At 42.1% G+C, this 20,143-nt stretch overlaps 1 protein-coding gene across 1 annotated transcript; it reads right to left on the bottom strand.

The window, feature by feature from the left end:
• Nucleotides 1-15,342: 15,342 nt before the first annotated feature.
• Nucleotides 15,343-19,519, bottom strand: LOC147463819 (pentatricopeptide repeat-containing protein At2g39620-like). Its single transcript, XM_086491389.1, has one exon. It carries the CDS (start codon nt 19,414-19,416, stop codon nt 15,898-15,900), a length of 3,519 nt encoding a protein of 1,172 aa, XP_086347515.1. The 5' UTR covers nt 19,417-19,519; the 3' UTR covers nt 15,343-15,897.
• Nucleotides 19,520-20,143: the final 624 nt, after the last annotated feature.

Here is a 20,143-nt window from a genome sequence, read left to right as displayed (position 1 = left end):
CCAGCCATTTTGGCATACCTCTAGCCTGCTCATTTTCAGGTCTTTGCTCATCAAGTACATCATGTACATCTGCATCAGTAATAGGATGATCTATAACATTTTTAGAAACCCCCATAGGTTGTACATTTTCCTCATTGTAATTTACGTTCGACTTCCACCACTGAAAAGAGACAACAAAGTGTCATAAATGTCCTATGAGCTTACATTACTATCTCTAGTACATGACAACAAGGGCTAAACAAAATCTTCCACAAACACAACATCTCGTGAAACCAGAATACACTTTGTTTGTGGATGATACAACATATAACCTTTGCTTTTAGCACTATAACCAACAAAAATACATTTGACAGCCTTATCATCCAATTTTTTGCGTTGTGTTTGTGGAACCAAAGCATATGCCAAACAGCCAAAAACATGCATGTGCTTAATAGAAGGCTTTCTATCATGCCATGCTTCATATGGAGTAGTAGACTGCAAAGATTTTGTAGGACACCTGTTTAGTACATAAGTGGCACACATGATGGCCTCAAGGCAAAAAGAATGCGGCAAAGCTTGACTTTTGGCCATACATCGTGCCATTTCTGTAAGTGACCTATTTTTCCTCTCAGCAACACCATTTTGCTGAGGCATATAAGGCACTGTACATTGGTGTTTTATCCTACGAATATCCAGAAATGCATTAAATTCATGAGACATATACTCCTCCCCTTGATCGGAACGGAGGGTGCCCATAGTACATTTCAAGACATTTTCAGCCATAGCCAGAAATTGTTTGAAGCACATAAACACTTTGGACTTTGATTTAAGCAGAAATACCCATGCAACCCTGGAGTAATCATCAATGAAAGTCATGAAGTAAAGGTAATTTTCCAAGGACGAAGTTTGCATGGGCCCACAAACTCACTATGCACAAGCTGCAACCGGCATGTGGCCCTAACTGAACCATCCTTTGAAAACTTAGAATGTTGCATCTTACCCAAAATACAGCCTTCACACACGTGTTTGATAGGTGCTTTAAGAGGCGGCAAAGAAGCAACCATATCAAATTTTTGCAAACACAGCAAACTAGCAAATTCAGATGCCCAAAACGTGCATGCCAAAGTTTTTCATGTGAAATATCATTAGAATCCACAATTGCATTTGCAAAATTTTGGCCACACTTGTCATACAAAGTGAGCTTATAAAGCCTACGGCATAATATGCTAAATGCAACAATTTCATCACCAAAACTGATCATGTACTGTACATCTGTCATCCACAAACTTGACCACAAGTCCAAGTCTAGCAAGTGCATATATAGACAAAATATTCTTCTTGATCGCGGGTACATAAAGTGCATCAACAAGTGTAAAAGAACTGCCATTTGCAGCAGTAAGTACAATCTTTCCAACTCCCTGAACCGGATAAGAGGCATTGTTTGCACAAGTGATTGAATTCCCATAAGGGACAGACTCGAAAGAGGTGAACAAATCACGATGTGAGGTAATGTGCTTTGTAGCACCACTGTCAAAATACCACACATGTGAATCTGCAACACCTGACATGCATGCATCATGTGGACAACAGGATTATAGGTACACTCTGCACTAAAAGCCATTCTGCATCAACCTCAGCATCACAGTCTCCTTTCACAAAAGACTCAAAAATAGCTGCATTTGTAGTGAAACCAACATTTGTAGTGGAACCACCCTCTTTCTTCTTAGCCTCTTTGGCCTTCAACTTAGGACACTGCTTAATCAAGTGATCATTAGCTTTACAATAATGGCAACACGTCTTCTTTTTGCCCTTATCACCAGAATTTCTAGACGAATTGCTGCCAACAGAAGCATTAGGAACATGTGATTTTTCACTCGCTGAAGAACCATAAGAAGTGGTTGCATTACTGTTACCCTTTCTTTGAGCAACAATAAAAGCCTGCTCAACTGAACTCTGTCTAGTCCTGTTTTTTCTTGAAAGTGACTCCTGCAATAGCAATGTGCATAATGAATTAAGCTTGACAACTTCAAGATTTCCTTGGGTCATAAGTCTCCAAGTACTAGCAAAAGTCTGATAAGAATCGGGTAAGGCATTAAGAACAGTCTGCACAAGGGAACTGTCTGAAATGACTTCACCTACAGAAATAAGTTGCTCATTGATATCCTTGACATCAACAAGGAAAGTGTCCATATCATCTTCCTCATGCATAATCTTTGGCTCCAGCTCATTAGGCAGCAATACAATTTTTGCCTCATTGCAGCTTGCATAAAGACCAGCCAGAATATCCCAAGCTTGTTTTGTAGCTCTTGTTGAACGAATGTGAGGAGTAATGGTGCACTTCATAGACAACGCAATCAATGCATGAGCTTACGCATCCTTTACATCCCAACAAGCTTGTTCTACCGTAGGCAAAACAACTCTAACAACAGCAATCCTTGTTTACAGCAAGATCTGCAACATCCTCAACATCGCCTACATCCTCAGAACCAGGACTTACAGCAATGCCCTGCACAATATTCTAGACACTCTTTAACACAAGAACATGTTGCATCATGTAAGCCCACATAAGGTAATTGTCCCCATCCAATCTGTCCTTAGCATCAAACATCTCGAACACATTTGTGTTGTTGTCAACCATGGTAAACGTTGCACCTGATGTGAAAACTGTCCGAAAAGAGGAGAAATGAAGGTGGAACAACACGTGCTATATAGCACAAACCGTAGAAGACTATAAGGGACCTGTTATGCAAAAAACGGCATTGACAAAAATTTGCACAAAATGAAAAAATAGCCTGTGCAATACTGCCTGTTGTGGAAACGGAGGCCGAAATGAGCCCGAATCAAAAACTTGAGAAGACTAAGCTCTACGAGCAGTCTCAAAATTTTTGTCGACCTGTGAATGCTCGCCAAAGCTCACTGAAATCAGAGAAAGTGAGCAGGCGTGTGCTGGAGCTGCTGGCGATATATACAATGCAGAGGGGAGAAAACCTCCTAAAGAGGGGAAAAATGTCTCGGCGGTCCTAAGTGTGTTCACACACATCACTACCATATGTATATGGTAACAGATTCTCACAAGACAATTGGTGAGAAAGAGGAAATGGAAAAAGTGCCATATTCTTCAGCAGTTGGCAGTTTGATGTATGCTACGGTAGCCACAAGACCAAACATTGCACATGCAGTGGGAGTGGTTAGTAGGTACGTGGAAAACCCTGGCAAGAAGAATTGGGAAGCAGTGAAGAAAATACTCAGATACTTAAAGGGTACAACTAGCATGTGTTTACGCTTTGAAAACAATGATGCATCTATTGTAGGTTACACAGATGCGGATTATGCGGGTTGTGTGGACCGTAGAAGATCCACATCTGGCTATGTGTTCATGTTTGCTGGAGCAGCTATCTCTTGGAGATTGTGTCTCTAAGATTGCACGTCTTCATCTACCATTGAGGTAGAATATGTTGCTGCGTCTGACGCAAGCAAGAAAGCCATATGGTTAGCTCGCCTAGTGGGAGATTTGGGTATTCACGAGGTTCCAATACTGCATTGTGATAGTCAGAGTGCCATTGCTTTCGAAAAGAATTCAGTGTTTCACTCAAAGTCAAAACACATAGAGGTTAGATACCATGTCATGAGAGATGCATTGGCCAACAAGTGCATCAAGCTTGTCAAGGTTCATTGATGACAACCCCGCAGATGCTCTCACAAAGAGCCTAGCCTCGGAGCGATTTACACATTGCATAGAACTTATGGGTGTAGGATGAAGCCTAGGTGATGCTTCATCAACTTTGTATAAACTAACTATATTGATGCCACTATTGGCCACCATGACCTTTAAGTGGGAGGTTCTTGGGATGTAGGCCAGGTGGCTGTGGGAAACCACCCTTACTATCACTTTCCCTAATCAATATAGGGAGAGAAAGTGAGAGAGTTGACTCTCTCTCACTTTCCACTCCACTAACTCATTGTGTTGTGTAGCTTCTCCTTCTTCTCCAATTCCCTCTTACACACTCCCCCTTGCTAGTGCACCTACGCACCTACCCACACACACATCCGCACACACACGCTCTCTACAAGACAATCCTCATGGAGTCAATGAGAGAAAACAGATGCCCCATAGCAGCCAACCCCGCTATCTTTGAGGCTCTCGCTATCTAGACAAACGAGTCTGAAGTAATTGTCCCACCCAGGCCCCACCCAGGCCCAAGCGGAGCATGCAGTCCGTAGGGCTACATCCTATGTCCAAGAATCCTTATGTACAAATACATAGCAAGGGGGCTCTAAGTGTCAGCAAACAAGTGAATCACAACGTGCTTGCAACCTACTACATCCGACGGCATCACATTGAACTTGGCTAAAGGCCAAAGTGTTTATACAAGATCTATCACCCCCAGGTCCCCTATGTGGTGTGAGAATTCAATAGCCTCAACCTATAGCTAGTCAAGAATTGTGTGTAAGGTCCACTTTGTATGATCCCTACTGCACAACGAAAAGGAAAAACCTACCACTGTGTCTAGAGTCTCAATGCCTCCTGCTGCTAGAAAGAGGACATGAACTTGAAAGCAAGCTTCCTCCAATTTGGGAGAAGGGTCACCAAGGAAGCATGTGAAGGTGTAGTTGAAGAAGTCTGAACCAAAAATGGCGTCCTTTGGTGGGGATGTCCCTCTCAAGCCATGCGACTCGTAGAGTGAAAGAACTACCAAGAGATCATCTCGTTGCAGATGTGTGTCCAATCCCCTACGACTGAGGAGGAGTGTGGGATGGGTCGTTGATGAGGCTGAGGGCCCCACCGAGGAGAGAGGAGGCCCGGGGATTCACCATAGAAAACTTACCGCACCACATAAGTGCAGAGGAGGGTTTTTTCCTACAAGTTACATAAGTTTTTTTACAAGTTACATAAGTATATAAGTTAGGGGCATGCCTCAGTAGTTTATCTCCCAAGCTTAAAAATAAGGGAGAGGCGTATCACCTTTATAGAGAGGGGGAGAGTCATGAGAAAAGGGGAATGTAGACGGCTGGATAGTTCACTATGTGGGAATGTCTTCTTAGGAGATGGGCAGCGAATTACTTAGTAGTTACTATGGTAATTACTACAGTAAACCCGAAGTGTATAAATATGGCCCATTCCATTGTAATCGGGTTGGCAATTGTTATCATTTGGGTTAGCGCCTTGGCTACACTTGTACTTGAGAATCATTGGCAGTATTGTCGACTGTACTCTCTCTTTGTAAATCATATTCGCTGTAATCTTGATCTGTAATTCCAATCATGGCATACATTCCAATTACACTTACTTCTCATTCAGTCTTCTGAATCTGAATCTGAACCTTATTTCCAGTACATAAGTCTGATTCTTATTTCAGTATCCAAATTCCAGTCTAGTTTCTGATTCCTGTCCAGTCTACTGTCTGAAATCTTCCTACACTAGTAGCTGAAATCTTCTAACACTGGAATTAGCTGTCTCAAGAGATCAGCTCTAATTCCATTTTGACGATCACGGTGGCTCGAGCTGAAGCTCGTTGACTGAAAGACTCTTCTCCCAGTTGAAAGTTTTGAGCAATGGCACCAAAATCCAGTCGTGGCCGGAAATCCACCATTCGTGTTGATCCCATTCCTGAGGAGTCAGGAAGAGAGTCTGACCCCAAGTAAGAGGAGATGACTGACACTGAGGCTCAGGAGGAGCATAGTCAGGCTGATGAGGCGCAGGACTCACAGCACTCCAGTCATTCTCGACGCCGACAGGCAGAACAGGAAGCACGAAAAGCCAAGAGTTCTAAGAGTTCTCGGTCCCGACAGAGAGATGAGGGTACCAAGGGAAGTAAAGGTAGTTCCCGTACTTCTAGCAGACAAACCAAAGAAGACACTGACACTGAGACAGAGAAAGAGATTGATTAGGATGCTGACACTGACAATTGCAAGAAGACTCCCAAGCGCCATTCTGAATCCAAGAAGAGAAGTGGTAGGATCAGTCGTAATCGGAATGATTACATAGCTTCCCTGAAAATTTCTTTTCCAATATTTAAGGGAGGGAAGAAGAATGATCCAGACGTTCACATATAGGCTTTCGAACAATATGCTGAACTGAAAAATATTGATGAAGATGATTGGGGGGAATATTTTCCACAAACCTTGAAGGAGGTAGCGAGGAAATGGTATTACCATTATCCTACCTGCCAGCTCAGATCATACAACAAATTTCTTAAAGCCTTCAGGTTGGAATATTCTGACAATAGAGGGGATGAAGATATTCTCTGTGAACTAGATAAGATCAAACAGAGAAATTTATCAGTTCGCAGTTATGTGGAAAAGATCAAGGAGCTAACCATGCAGCTACAAGAACCGCCATCTGAGAAGAGGTTGAGGGCATGGTTTCTGAATGGGTTCAAAAGCAAAAATCTTAGGGAACAAGAGGTACCAGCCCCTACCAAGAAATTTAATGATCTGGTCCAAAGGGCATTAAAGCTGGAACAGCAGGCCAAGAAGGAAAAGAGCCACAAGAAGCGAAGGACCAGTAGCAGTAGCTCCGCTATTGAAAGTTCTGATTTCAGTGAGATGTCCAGTAGCTCCGAGAGCAGCTCTAATGAACGATCCAAGGAGAAGTCAAAGAAGGGATCCTCGACAAAGAAAATTGAAGAAATGGCTAGACAGATTGCCGAAATTAGCCACACAAGACAGCCAGTTCGGAAGATGGAGACTTGGTGTTCAAAATGCAAATCCAAGGACCATATCTCCAATGAATGTCCACAATGTACCTACTATAAGGCTTTTGGTCATCTATGGAACAATTGTGAGGATCCACCACTTTAAGAAAGGCAAAGATCTATCAGTGGTTGCCTACACTGAACCAGTGAAGGTAGAACCAGTCAAAGTAGCTCAAGAGGAGAGACCAGGTACCAGTGGTACTGGTCAGGGACGTGGCCAATTCCAACCAGGTATGGGCAAAGGCAGAGGACGAGGCAACTTCCAGAATAGGAGCATGAATTGTTACACTTGTGGAAAGTATGGCCATTTTGCAACCCAATGCCCAGATGCACCTGCAACTACTACTACTGAGGCTAAGGCACCAGAGCCAGTCCCAGTCAAGGTAGTTACTAGAAGCAAGGGTGTAGTCATTGAAGAAATTCCAGACACTTCAAAAGCACCAGTCAATCCTAACAGTAGTAAGTGGGCTCAACAAAGAGAAATTTGGAAGGCCAAAGGTAAAGAGAAGGTGGTAGATGAGTGGCAAGAGCAGAGGGAACTAGCGGCTAAAATCACGGAGGATTTAGCCAAGAAGCTGCTAGAGCAGCCAAAAAGTTCCGAAGCTAGAGTCATTCAAAAGATACCAGCGCAATCGACTGATAAAGATCAGTCAATACCGGCCATAACTGAGACCATGCTGGCTGTGGTACATGGATTAGCTGATGAACTGAGAGTGGATGGAAAGAGTGGAAGCACTGCAAAAGAGGAATGGCAGTGTGAAGATACCAGTTCTTCAAGCTCTGACAATCAGTCCGACCAAGAGAGAGAAGAAATTCATGTGAAAATTTGTGATAGAATTCAGAAGCTGACCGTAGAGCTGGAGGATATCAGAAAAACCTTGCCTGAGGTGGCCAACTTTATCAGACAGCGCAAGAAAGCTAAGGCGGAGGCCAGAACAGTGGACCTGACGGCCGAGATGATGAAGTTCCACTTATTCAGGTGGACTACAAGGTTAGGAAGCAGTGGGAACCTCTCTCAAGTGTTATCTTGGATGGAGGAGCAGGAGTCAACATAATGGGAGTCCATCTCCAGCAAAGAATGGGTATCACTAATATGAAACCAGCACCATTCAAAGTATGAATGGCAGATCATAGAGTCGTACAGGCGATGGGTATGATTGAAAATATGCAGATAAGAGTTGGGAGGGAGAAATTCAAAACCAGTTTACTAGTTCTGGATGTGCAAGGGGCATATGGGATGCTACTAGGGCGCCCATGGTTGAGAACATCACATGCTGTTCATGACTATGCAAACCAAACATTAACCATAGAAGGGGCCAGTGGCAGAATCCAAATCCAGAAAAACAATACTAGGAGCTGGAGAAAGGAACTGAGTCCGAAGGAGTTATGTCAGAAGAACAGGGCCAAGAAGATCGAGCGAATGCTAGCAGCCATGAACATATTCCCTTTGGCAGATATTGACTTGAATGCAGTCTTGCTGAATAAAGAGCAGACTGACAAGCAGAAAAGACAATTCCCTGATCAGTTTACTGAAGTCAATACAAGGAGAAGAACAGTTCAGCTAACTGGAAGGATGGTGGAACCAGCTGATACTGGTATGGTAGAGGAAGTAGTATGTTCTGAAGAGTACCCAATGGATCAGAATACTGATTCAGAAAGGAATGGACCATCCTGGGATTACGCTGAAGAATCGACCAAACGAAAAGGAGGCGGGCCTAATTGGTTGCTTCCAGACGACCAAGAAGTGGAAGAGTGGAACCTAGGATCGGAGGATAATCCTAGGATGATCAAGGTCAACAAGCACCTCAACCCGGCAATGAAGGAAAAGGCACGCAAAATATTCCAGAACTATAAAGATGTGTTTGCCTGGGAACATACAGATCTGAAGGGAGTAGATCCTGAAGTATGTCAGCACCGAATACCGCTGAAACCAGATGCTAGGCCAGTACGATTGCAGAGATATCGGATGAACCCCAACTATGCAAAGAAGGTCAGGGAGGAGATTGATAATCTTCTCAAGGCTGGCCAGGTTCATCACAGAAGTGGCAAGCAGCGATTGGCTGTTTTCCATAGTCGTCGTTCCCAAGAAGAATGGAAAATTGAGAGTTTGTGTCGACTATAGGAAACTAAACGCCCAAACTTTTAAAGATCCATTTCCCTTGTCTTTTACTGACATTTTTCTTGATGAGATCACAGGATATGAAATGTATAGCTTCATGGATGGTTATAGTGGCTATAACCAGTTACAGATCGCTCCTGAAGATAGAGCCAAGACCACTTTCATCACTGAGTGAGGAGCTTTCATGTATCTGGTGATGCCTTTTGGTCTGTGCAATGCACCAACTACAATTCAGTGGTGTATGATGGAGATGTTTAATTAATTCCTTCTCGGTTCCTCGCCATTTTCATGGATGACTTTACTGTCTATTTAGATGAGGAACATCACCTCCTATACCTAGAAATGGTTTTCAAATGCTGTCAAGAGAAGCGGATTTGTTTGAATCCATTCAAATCTGTTTTTCTAGTCTGGAAGGGACATCTACTGGGACACGTGGTTTCCCGAAATGGAATAGAGATGGCCAATGACAAAATTCAGTGTGTTCAACAAGCTAAAGCACCCAGAACTACTTCAGAGTTGAGCTCTTTCTTGGGTTATGTGAATTTCTATAGAAGATTTGTACATAAGTTTGCTTCTCAAGCAGTACCACTATATGAGCTTACAAAGAAGACCAGTAAGTTCAATTGGACTGCTAAATGCGAGGAGAGCTTCCAGAATCTGAAGAAAGCCATTACTAGTAAACCAGTCCTTAGGCAGCCAAACTGGGATATTATTTTCCACGTACATGAAGATGCTTTGAGATTGGAAATGGAGGCAATATTAGCTCAACCAGACGGAAGAACTGATTAGCCGGTTTATTTTGCCAGTCGTAGATTCAGTCAGGCTGAACAAGGCTATACAATTATTGAGAGAGAAGCCCTTGGAATGGTTTTCAGCTCTACAAGGTTCAGACATTACCTATTGGGAAAGTTATTTCATTTTTATGTGGACCATCAGGCTCTTCTGTTTCTGATTAATAAAGTCATTATTCAAGGCAGGCTGATAAGATGGATGATGTTTCTAATGGAGTTTGAATTCAAAATTTTCCATAAGCCTGGCAAAAACCATTTTGGAGCTGATTTTCTCTGAAGAAGTACGAAAGGATATTCAGAACCACCCTTGAGAGATGAACCAGTGGACGCTGATTTATTTCAGTTAGAGGCACAAGAATCAGTTGATCCTGAATGGTATGATATTTATCAATTCCTTTCCCAAGGTGCCTTTCCAGAGGATTGGAAGCAGAATTAGAAGAAAGCTCTGATCATAAAAAGCCTGAAATTTACTATCATAGGAGGATTACTTTATCGACTCGGTGTCGATGGTATACTTCGACGATGTGTCCCTATGGAAGGAAGAATGCAAGTGATTTCAGAAGCGCATAATGGTGAATCTGGTGGACACTTTTTCAACGAAGTAACCTACAAGAAGATTCTGCAAGCTGGTCTGTGGTGGCAAACACTGATTGTTAATGTCAGAAGTTTTTGTAAAACTTGTGACATATGCCAAAGAATGGGTCGACCAACAACTGCAGATATGACTCCTTTGATGCCAGTACAACCACTGGGAGTGTTCATGAAATAGGCACTAGATTTTATGGGACCTTTTAAGAAGGTTACCCCCAAGAAGAACAAGTGCATAGTAATGGCTACTTGTTATGTAACCAAGTGGGTGGAAGCTAAGGCTCTTCCTGACAACACAGCCAAGTCAACTGCAAGGTTTCTATTTGAGAATATTGTCTGCCGATATGGATGTCCAGTAGAGATTGTGACCGATCAAGGAACACATTTTATCAATGACACTATGGAAATCCTATTGGATATGCTTTCAGTCAAGCATCAGAAATCTACTCCTTACTATCCCATATGCAATGGACAGGCTGAAAGTAGCAACAAGACAATAAAGACTATTCTCGCTAAGGTCGTGCAAAAGAAACCAGACCAGTGGGATTTGAAACTTCATACTGCTCTATGGGCTTATAGGACAGCTTATAAGGTCACTACTAGAATGACACCATTCAGAATGGTGTATGGCACTGAAGCTGTGGTTCCTATGATCCCAAGTCTGAGAATGGCTGTGAAGTATGGCTTAGACTTCAACCATAATCTTAAAAAACGGCTAGATGAACTGATGCAGTTAGATGAACTCTGGCAACGGGCTATGTTGGAACAAGAAATTGTTCAACAACGAAGGAAGCACTGGCATGATCGCTGAATTAAAGTTTGGAAATTTCAGAAAGGAGATTTGGTGCTTCTATATCAGTTTAGACTGGGTCCAAAGAAGCCAAACCTGAAGATTGCCTGGGCAGGACTATTTGAGATAGACTGGGTCTTCTCCAATGGCACAATCAGACTGAAAGATTTATCTGGATTATTGTTGCCAGGAGTATATTCAGAGGCTAGAGAAAATGGGCAAGAACAAGGTACTAAGGAACTAAGGCTTGCTGATCAAGAGATACGAGAATCAAAAAATTTTGGACTTTTTCATGTGCAACCAGTTCCAATTTCAGAACCAGTACCAGAAGAACCAGATCAGACTGATCTTAGAATCAGTACTAGTATGGTTGAGCTAGACTAGAAACCAGTACAGTATCAGTGGGGACACACTTTTCACTTTTTAAGCGTCCAACGGTCAGATGGCATGCCATCAGTAATTATTTCAAGGATGGGTCGCAGTCTTGTCCAATGCATGTCTGCCACGACAGCAGCGATGCACACAAGTCTAGGAACGGCGAGTGGTGGAGCTTTTATGGTGCGAATACGTATAACAGTCAGGAGAGTTGGCGTTTTTTCTCACAAATCCCTTGCGCGACGCTTTCCTCCTTATAACCATTCGCCATCGCCAAGCTCCAAGGTTTCTTCGCTACAGCCACAAACCTCGACCTCTGAAGAGACAGTTAACTGTCACCTAGCCTTGCCAGCGACACCAGGGTACGGCTTTGACACGACAAGTAAGTCTTCTTCTCCTTCGCCTATTTCATCGTCTTCACAGTGTATGGGTAGAAGGAAACACTCAGAGAAGATGCAGGAGTCTCTTGAGGAAACCTAGGCCATAGTTGTTGCTGCAAAGGCAAGCCTTCCCACCATACCGTACAGTAAAATCCAGCGTTATGTATTCACTGACCAAGGAATAACTCTGCTACAACTATGGGATCTCCGAGTTGTGTTGCAAGCTACAAGAATTGCTTTTGACGCAGACATCATTAAGCAAGTTCTTGATTCTTTCGACGCTGAAGATGGCAGTGCCATGGTAAATGGTAGAAAGGTGTCGGTGACGTCAGAGACTATAGCTTTTGCATTCAGAATGCCCAACGAGCCCAAACCATCTGTGGCAACTCCACAGCAGATAAGTATAGCCCTGAAGGAGGATGAAGCGGCTGAAGGTAAGTGCAAGGCAAGTGGTCAAGGAGTTCCAATAGCAGGACTGGAAGCTTCCACTGCTTACAGGTTTGTAGCCGAAGAAGTAAGTCTTAAAAACAACCCAACGTATGTCTCCGAAAAACTTTTTGCTATGCTATTGGCCAAGATATTGGATCCAAAGGTTCCTATTAACCTTTGTCAAATCCTCTTCAGGTCCATAAGATCCTTATCCTATGCATAGCCATTTTACAGAACCCATGGAAACAAGTACCACTACTTATTATCAAGAGGAGGCTCAAGCTAGTACTTGGTGTTATTCTCCTACCATGAAGAGGTACCCATGCAACTAAGAGGGTAGTCACGCATTTAAATTTTACCAAAGATTCAAAGGAAGCTTTTTTGAGAAAGCTTCAAGCATTCAAAGCTTCGTTTTCAAATGTAAATCTCTCACTCTACACAAAAATATAATGCATCCAAGGACAACTACCTCTCTTGCAATGTATGTTTACACATTCATTGTATATGAGGACAACTTTTAAAGGTTGTGCATTTATAAGGAGTTCAAATATTGTCTTTGTGATAAACATTTCTTCAAGGCACAATGAGAGAGCAAGAGACGAGTATTTCTAATTCAAGGGGATGAGTTTTAGGGTTTTCATGAGTTTCATGCTTCTTACCTTTTGCATTGGCATCCAATAACAGTGGCACATCATGCTTCGAGCATAGGGAAATTAGGCACTTTGAAGATTGTGTTTCATCCAAGATCAAGAATAGTAGTAGCAATAGCAATAACAAGGAAGTGTATCGATAGAAGAAGAGTCATAAAAGAAGGACAACCATTTCTATGGATCTCCTATTTGGGTCTCCTTGACTATTAAGGCTATTCTCCTAAATAGCAGTTACGTAGCAATTATCTCTTGGATTGAGGAGGTCATCTTTTCTCTTGAATTAGAGTGTATCTTCTCTTGGATCAGAGTGTGTTTCTTGGGTGTCTTTAGTGCCTTTGTCCTATGTATTATCTCAAGGTTAGCCAAAGTGTATGAATGGTCTCTTATCTACATGGAGCATAGGTGATAGTTTACCTTGTGTGTGTCATGTGGCTATCATGTGGACCACCAAAGCATTACCAAGCCCAATTCTTTTATTGCACAACCCTAGAGAATGTTAAACACAAAGGAACCCATTCCTAGGAGAGCAAGAAACAAGTTGTGTTATCAATTAAAATGAACACACACACACACACACATATAACTTCATAAGAATAGGGCACTCCTTCAATTTATCTTTTCATTAATGTTCAAGAAAATGTTTTTGTATACATACATTATTCCCTTTTCACAAAATTAACTTGTTCTATAATTAAAAAAATTAGCACTAGTTTCTTGCTATTTTAAGTGGTTTTTCTCTCTCAACTTCCTCTTGCTCTCAGCCAGCATTTTGGAATGAGTTTCTAAATAGCATAAGTGTAAGTTGAGTCAACCTCTTCTGAACACCGAGAGTCAATGGTGCTAAAATTTTAGTGGTATTAATGCATTAATTTTTATATTATGGTTGTTAAGAAATAAGACGTAGCTAAATAGATAATTGAGTAGATTACTTAATGGAAAGAGACAGATTTATATACACGAGATTATAGAGTAGAGAGAGAGAGAGAGAGAGAGAGAGTACACATGATATACGTGGTTCACCCAATGTGGGCTACGTCCACGGGAAAGCAGCCACTCAATGGCTTTAGTACTTCAAAACAAGAAGTAGTTTACAAAGGGATTATACCCTTAATGGAGCTCCCGCTTTGCTTCACTCTCACCACCTCACACTCACCTTGTTGCATCAACTTCACACTATGAAATGTGTGTAAAAATGGCCTCCTTTTATAGGCCAAAAGGGTTGCCCTCTCTTATGAGAGACAGCCATGTGTAGCCGCCCTTGTGCGAATAAGTCCAAATCGGACCCTCCAATCCGTCCATGTGTGGCCGCCCTTGAGAAGACAAGTCCGCTTTTGAATTCGGCCACCGGCCATTGACTTCCGACCACCGGCCATCGGCCATTGACTACCGACCACCGGCCAACCGACCGGTTGTTTTCCGACCACTTTCCGACCGCCGGCCGGCCATAATATTCCGGCGAAAAAGAATATTCCGACGAAAAAAAAAAGTCTCGGGGGCCTTTAAAGTTGCTCCTGATTCTTGTCCGTGAAAATTTTGGTTTCCGATGAGTGATTTTCCTTTACGCACGATGGCTTCTCCTCATAATGGGGGCCTTACAAATGTGCGCTTTTAGCACAGAAAATTACAAGGGTAAATCAGGCTCCATACTTAACAATGGTCCCACTAGATTTTGAAACAAAAATCTTGGCATGCACTTTTTGCTAACTTTAAGTAAGAGAGCACGTGGAGCTTAACTAGGAAGGAGGAGAAATTGTAGCACTAAATTTTGATTGGTTAGTCTTGCTTTTACCTAGCTATTAGTAGTAGTACTAAAATTAAGGGTGTTGTGCCCTTCATTGTACTAAACTAGTACCTTTGGTAGATGAAGATGGGGCTTCAAGATACATAACCTTTGGTCGTTGCAAATGAAGCTTCATGGTTTTTTTTTTGTTGGGAGAGAGAGAGAGAGAGAGAGAGAGAGGTGCTTGTGAAAAAGGCTCCTAGCTTGTTTTCACAAAAATGAGAAAGGTAGGAAAAAAAGAAAAACAAAGAAGGTTGCATCTTCAATGGTAATGTAGTCCTACTTTTCAAAAAAAATCAAATTTTGCCTCATCTTAAAGAAAAGAACAGCTACATGAGGACAAGTCCAAATTTTTGCCCAATGGGAAAGGCTATATTGTTGCTTAGCCTTTTTGGCTGAACAAAAACTCTTGTATCACCTTTTTTTCTTTTTGCATATCTCACAACTCCCCTGTGAGGTGACAAAGTACGTCTGTGAGCACCAACGGGTCACTTGGCCGCATTCGAACCGATGACCCTAGTCACCAAGGATGAATGCTCAAACAACCAAGCTAGCTCCTTTGGACAACTCTTGTATCATCTTATGAATGACACTTATTTCTCGAGTAAAATTTCTTAGAATAGAAATGTTCAATGTAAGAGTTATTATTATTGTCCTCTCACCTTGGCAAGCGTGATGATTGTTGACACACAGGCTTTTTTTTTAACAATTTAAAATATTTATTCCATATTCTAAACATTAGAATAAAATAAGTAAGAGAAGGGACTTGAAAAAGCTTTAACTTCTTTCACTGCGCAGGCCTTGTGATCTTATCACTGGTTATGCTAGCAAAAGCCACCCTTATCTCCACAACACGAACGCAATCGTAAAGTAGCAAGGGATAGAACAAGCACATTAAGTAAGCCTTGATTGGATATGATTAACAAGGAAGAAATCCAATGTCTAAACATGCTAGAGAGGTTGCACCCTCTTGCTATTGGACCAGTCTAAAGACAGCATCTTTGAGCCTGCTGTTACAATGTGAGAGATCAAACAGGGATGACATGTACTTTCCAGTCAGGCCCAATGCAGCAGGGCAGCAACTTCCACGCACACCATTTATCAGACCACCAGAGCTAACAGCAAGCTACACAACAGGCCCTCTCCATTACCAGCACTTGCTCTAAAACAAATGCTGGACAGATTTTTCTACTCCGCTTGCTTGGGAGCATTAGCTAAATTCAGCATAAAGGAAATATGCATGATCAGAAGTTAACAGACTTTGAGGCCTACAATACAGCCAACATTTGCGCATATCAACATCTAATGTGTAGACTCAGGGCTATAAAGGCTCCAAATTGTTTGCAGCTAACCCAAAATCAACATCTCCACATATATAAGCCATTAAAACATATGCCATGGCATCTTTTCCATCCAAGCATACTGCTTGCTGAAATGCAATTTTTCCAAATTTCTTGTCCCCCCAATATCTACAAGCAGCTAATAGCGTATCCCAGAGTCTAAGATTAGGACCACATGGCATCCTCCTGATCAGCTCCATTGCCATATCTATTTGGCCTGCACGACCCAACATGTCAATCACACACGTGTTGTGATCAAGACTTGGGTCAATGCCGTGGACTTTGCTCATTTCTTCAAAATAAGAGAGACTCTTGTCAACTAGGCCTGTATACTTGCATGCACCAAGAACGACAAGAAAAATAGTCGGATCTGGCATAATGAACTCTCTCAACATCAAATCAAAAACAGGAAAAATGCATTCACTTGCCCCAAAACGTGCGTAAGCTGCAATTAGCGAAGTCCATGAAACTACATCATGAAAAGGGAGTTTGTCGAAGACTTCTTGTGCCATGCAAATATGGCCACACTTAGCATACATGTCAACCAAGGTACTCCCAACTTGAATGTTTTCCGATAATTCCTTTCTTGCAATTTCAGCATGCAGCTCCATGCCCTCATTAATGGCACCTGTGGCGGAACAAGCCTTCAAGCAAGAAAGATATGTGGCAGTACTAGGGTAGACACCCTCCAGTTGCATCTCTTCCAAACACTTGAGTGTCTCTTCAGCATGTCCATATTGTGCATAGCCTTCCATAAGCACATTCCATAAGACAAGATTCCGAACAGAGAACTTGTTGAACACTTGCTCTGCTTTCTCTAGGGATCCATACTTATGATACATTTCAATCAAGGCACTTCCAATGCGAAAATCAGTTCCTACTAGGCCTTGCTTTTCAGTTTCCATATGAACTAAACCACCCTTCCTAAAATCTCCCACCTCACTGCATGCTTGAAGACTGAGAAGGTAGGTAATAGCATCCGGGCAGACACCTAGAATTTGCAACTGTTCGAGACACTCGAGTGCCTCAGCACATCGCCGTTGACCCACATAACCTGATATCAGCACATTCCAGGAAACTACATCCCTTACCTGGAGAGCATCAAACACTTGTCGTGCTTTTGTGAGTTGCCCACTTCTTGTATACAGAGCCATAAGAGTGTTGCCAACAACGACATTTTTTTCAAGTATTCCTTTCCTTTCAATCTCAACATGTAAGCCTTCATTAATGACTTGTGCATTGCTGCAAGCTTTCAGGTTGGATGTATAAGCCTGAGCACTAGGAGAAAGAGACCCAGGTTGCATTTGTTTGAAATATTCAAACGCTTGTTTCTTGCAAAGATGCTCCATAGGTACTGACGATAAAACAGCTGCAGAGGCCAAATTCTGGACAGGGAACCTACAAATCACTTCTTGAGCAAGGCCTAGCAACCCATTCTCTACATACATGCGCAACAAGCTGCTGCCAATTCCGTTTTCAGTTTCTAGTAGTCCTTGACGCTCAATCTCAGCATGTATTTCAAAACCCTTTTCAATGGCCCCCAGTTCTCCACAGGCCTTCAAACAAGAGTCCAGAATGGTCACATTTAAAGAAATACTCTTCGACCGCATTTGTTCAAAACACTTCAGCACGTCTTTATTGCATCCACGTTCAAGGTATCCAGCAATAAGTGCAGTCCAAGATGCTACATCTTGGGCTGGAAGCTTGTCAAACACAATCCTTGCAGCCTCAAGCAATCCACATTTGGCATACATGTCAACCAAGGCACCACTAAGATTAACCTCAACTTCTAGAAGTCCTCTCTTCTCAACCTCAGCATGTATAATTTGGCCCGTTTTCAGGGCACGCAACCTGCTACAAGTCTTTAAAATGCAGTAAAATGTAACACTATTTGGAAAGACACTTTGGACATTCATGTCTTCATAAAGATGCATAGCTATTTCGTCATAGCCCGCTTCAGCATAACCAGCAATGAGTGTGTTCCAAGACACAATATTGCGGCAAGGAAGGTTATCAAAAACTTCTTGGCACCTTGCAAGCATGCCAAATTGGAAATACATGTCAATCAAGATGTTGCCAAGATAGAAGTTTTCAGTCAACAAGCCCCTCTTTTCTATCTCAACATGTATTTCTTGGCCCCTGTCTCTAGCTCCTATATTTTTGCATGCCTCCAAAACAAAGGCAAACGTCAGATCACTTGGTGGAGTACCATCGAGTTGCATTTCATCGAAGCACTTCAATGCTTCTGCACCATACCCATGTTGGGAATATCCACCGATAATCGCAGTCCACATAATTAAGTCTCGGGCCAGAACCCTGTCGAAAACATACTTTGCTTCTGAAATTAGACCCATTTTAGCATAGAAGTCCACTAAGCTTCCACCAATGAAAGTATTGCTTTCTAGTAAATCCTTCTTCTCAATCTCCATGTGAATTTCTTGGCCACTACAGGTGGCTCCTGAACCACCACAAGCTTCCAAATAACATACATAGGTGAAAGCACTTGGGGAGATGCCTTCAAGTCTCATTTTCTGGTAAAATACAAGAACGTCCTTGTATCGTGCATTGCCAGAAAATCCTGACATTAAAGCCGTCCAAGAAACTACATTTCTTATCGGAAGCTTATCAAAGACTGTTACAGCTGAGGCACACATGCTGCTCTTCCCATAAACGTCTACCAAGCTGTTGCCAAGTACAAGGTCCTTCTCCACCAGTCCCTGCATTTCAATTTCGACATGTATTTTACTAACTTCATTGGCTATATTGTTGCCGCTACAAACTTTCAAAATGGAAGCAAAGGTAAATGCATTGGGCAAAATACCCTCACATTTCATCTGCTCAAAGCATCGCAATGTGTCATTTCTAAACCCATGCTCAGAATATGCAAATATTAGAGCAGTCCATATGACAACATCTCTAATTGAAAGATTGTCGATCACTTGTTGTGCTTTGGCAAGAGAATTACATCTTCCGTACATGTGAACCAAGATGCTGCCGACAAGTAAGTTTCCATCGAGCAACCCTACTTTGCACACTTCCGCATGTAATTCTAGACCTCTTTCTAAATTTTTAAGCTTTGCACAGCACTGTAGTAATAGAACATAAGTTTGGCTGGTGGGTTGTACTGTAGCATCACCTTGCATTTTGCTATACACTAAGAGAGCCTCAAAAGGCTTCTCACGCTTGTGATAACCCGAAATCAATTGGGTCCAAGAGCATTCAGTTCGAAAAGTCAACCTGTCGAAGATCTGTTGTGCATATTGAATGTAGTCATATGCTGCAAAATATACGACAAGATAGGTTCCAAGCAACGAATTGGCTTCGACACCCCAATTGCAAATGAGGGTGTGTACATGAAGAGCCTCTTTCTGAGAGTTGCATTTCTGCAAGGCAGATGTAAGGGCTTGAAGAGGCGGCCCATCCTCCAAGGTGAGTAATCTGTTGCTGAGCCCACCATTGACTGCCAGATCTGATGGATGATGCAGCAACTGCGCTTGCATAACATCATTGCATGCCGCTTAAAGGTTGGTAAAATGAACTCTCTAACAAACGTCTTTGAATGTAGAGACTTGTTGTTCATGGCCTAAGTTCCTAATATCAAATGACATTGGCCTACAATGACCAGCATAAACTTCATGACTTGCAAGGAAGGTTAAAAGGTGATGCCAGAGGTAAAAGACAATTGGAATGAACAAACGTAGGCCTTGAACATGCAAAAAACATCATTGTTGTCAGCCATGGTTACTACCTATAAGTGATGCAAAAAACATCATTGTTGTCAGCCATGGTTACTACCTATAAGTGTTTTACATAGAGGAAAATTTGTACAAACCAATCTATGCTATATAGCACATCCCATAGAAGACTACATAGCACTTGATTTATAAACATCTTCACTGTCCAAAAACCTACACAAAAGGAGAAAATTGCTTATATAGTAAAATGATCCCAAATCAAAATTATAGCCAAACATCAAGCTCTATGATCTATCTTTAAGGGTAATAACATTAGTTTGAGAAAGTGAGTTGAGGATCTTTACAAAGCTATTGGAATGCAAACGACTACTATGCTTACAATTCTTGTATTTACAATTCCTATCACTACATTTTCTTGACATTTGTACCGAGGACAACCACCCATTGGAAGACAAAGAAAATCACAAAAACAAGTACATTGGAAGAGATTAGTGAAAACATTGTCTATTATATATGAGTACATCTACACACT

This window comes from Adiantum capillus-veneris, chromosome 2 (genome assembly GCF_014529385.1).
Source record: "Adiantum capillus-veneris isolate H3 chromosome 2, ASM1452938v2, whole genome shotgun sequence".
NCBI lineage: Eukaryota > Viridiplantae > Streptophyta > Polypodiopsida > Polypodiales > Pteridaceae > Adiantum > Adiantum capillus-veneris.
Note: the sequence above shows the minus strand (reverse complement) of the source record. Positions and strands in the feature narration are given on the sequence as shown.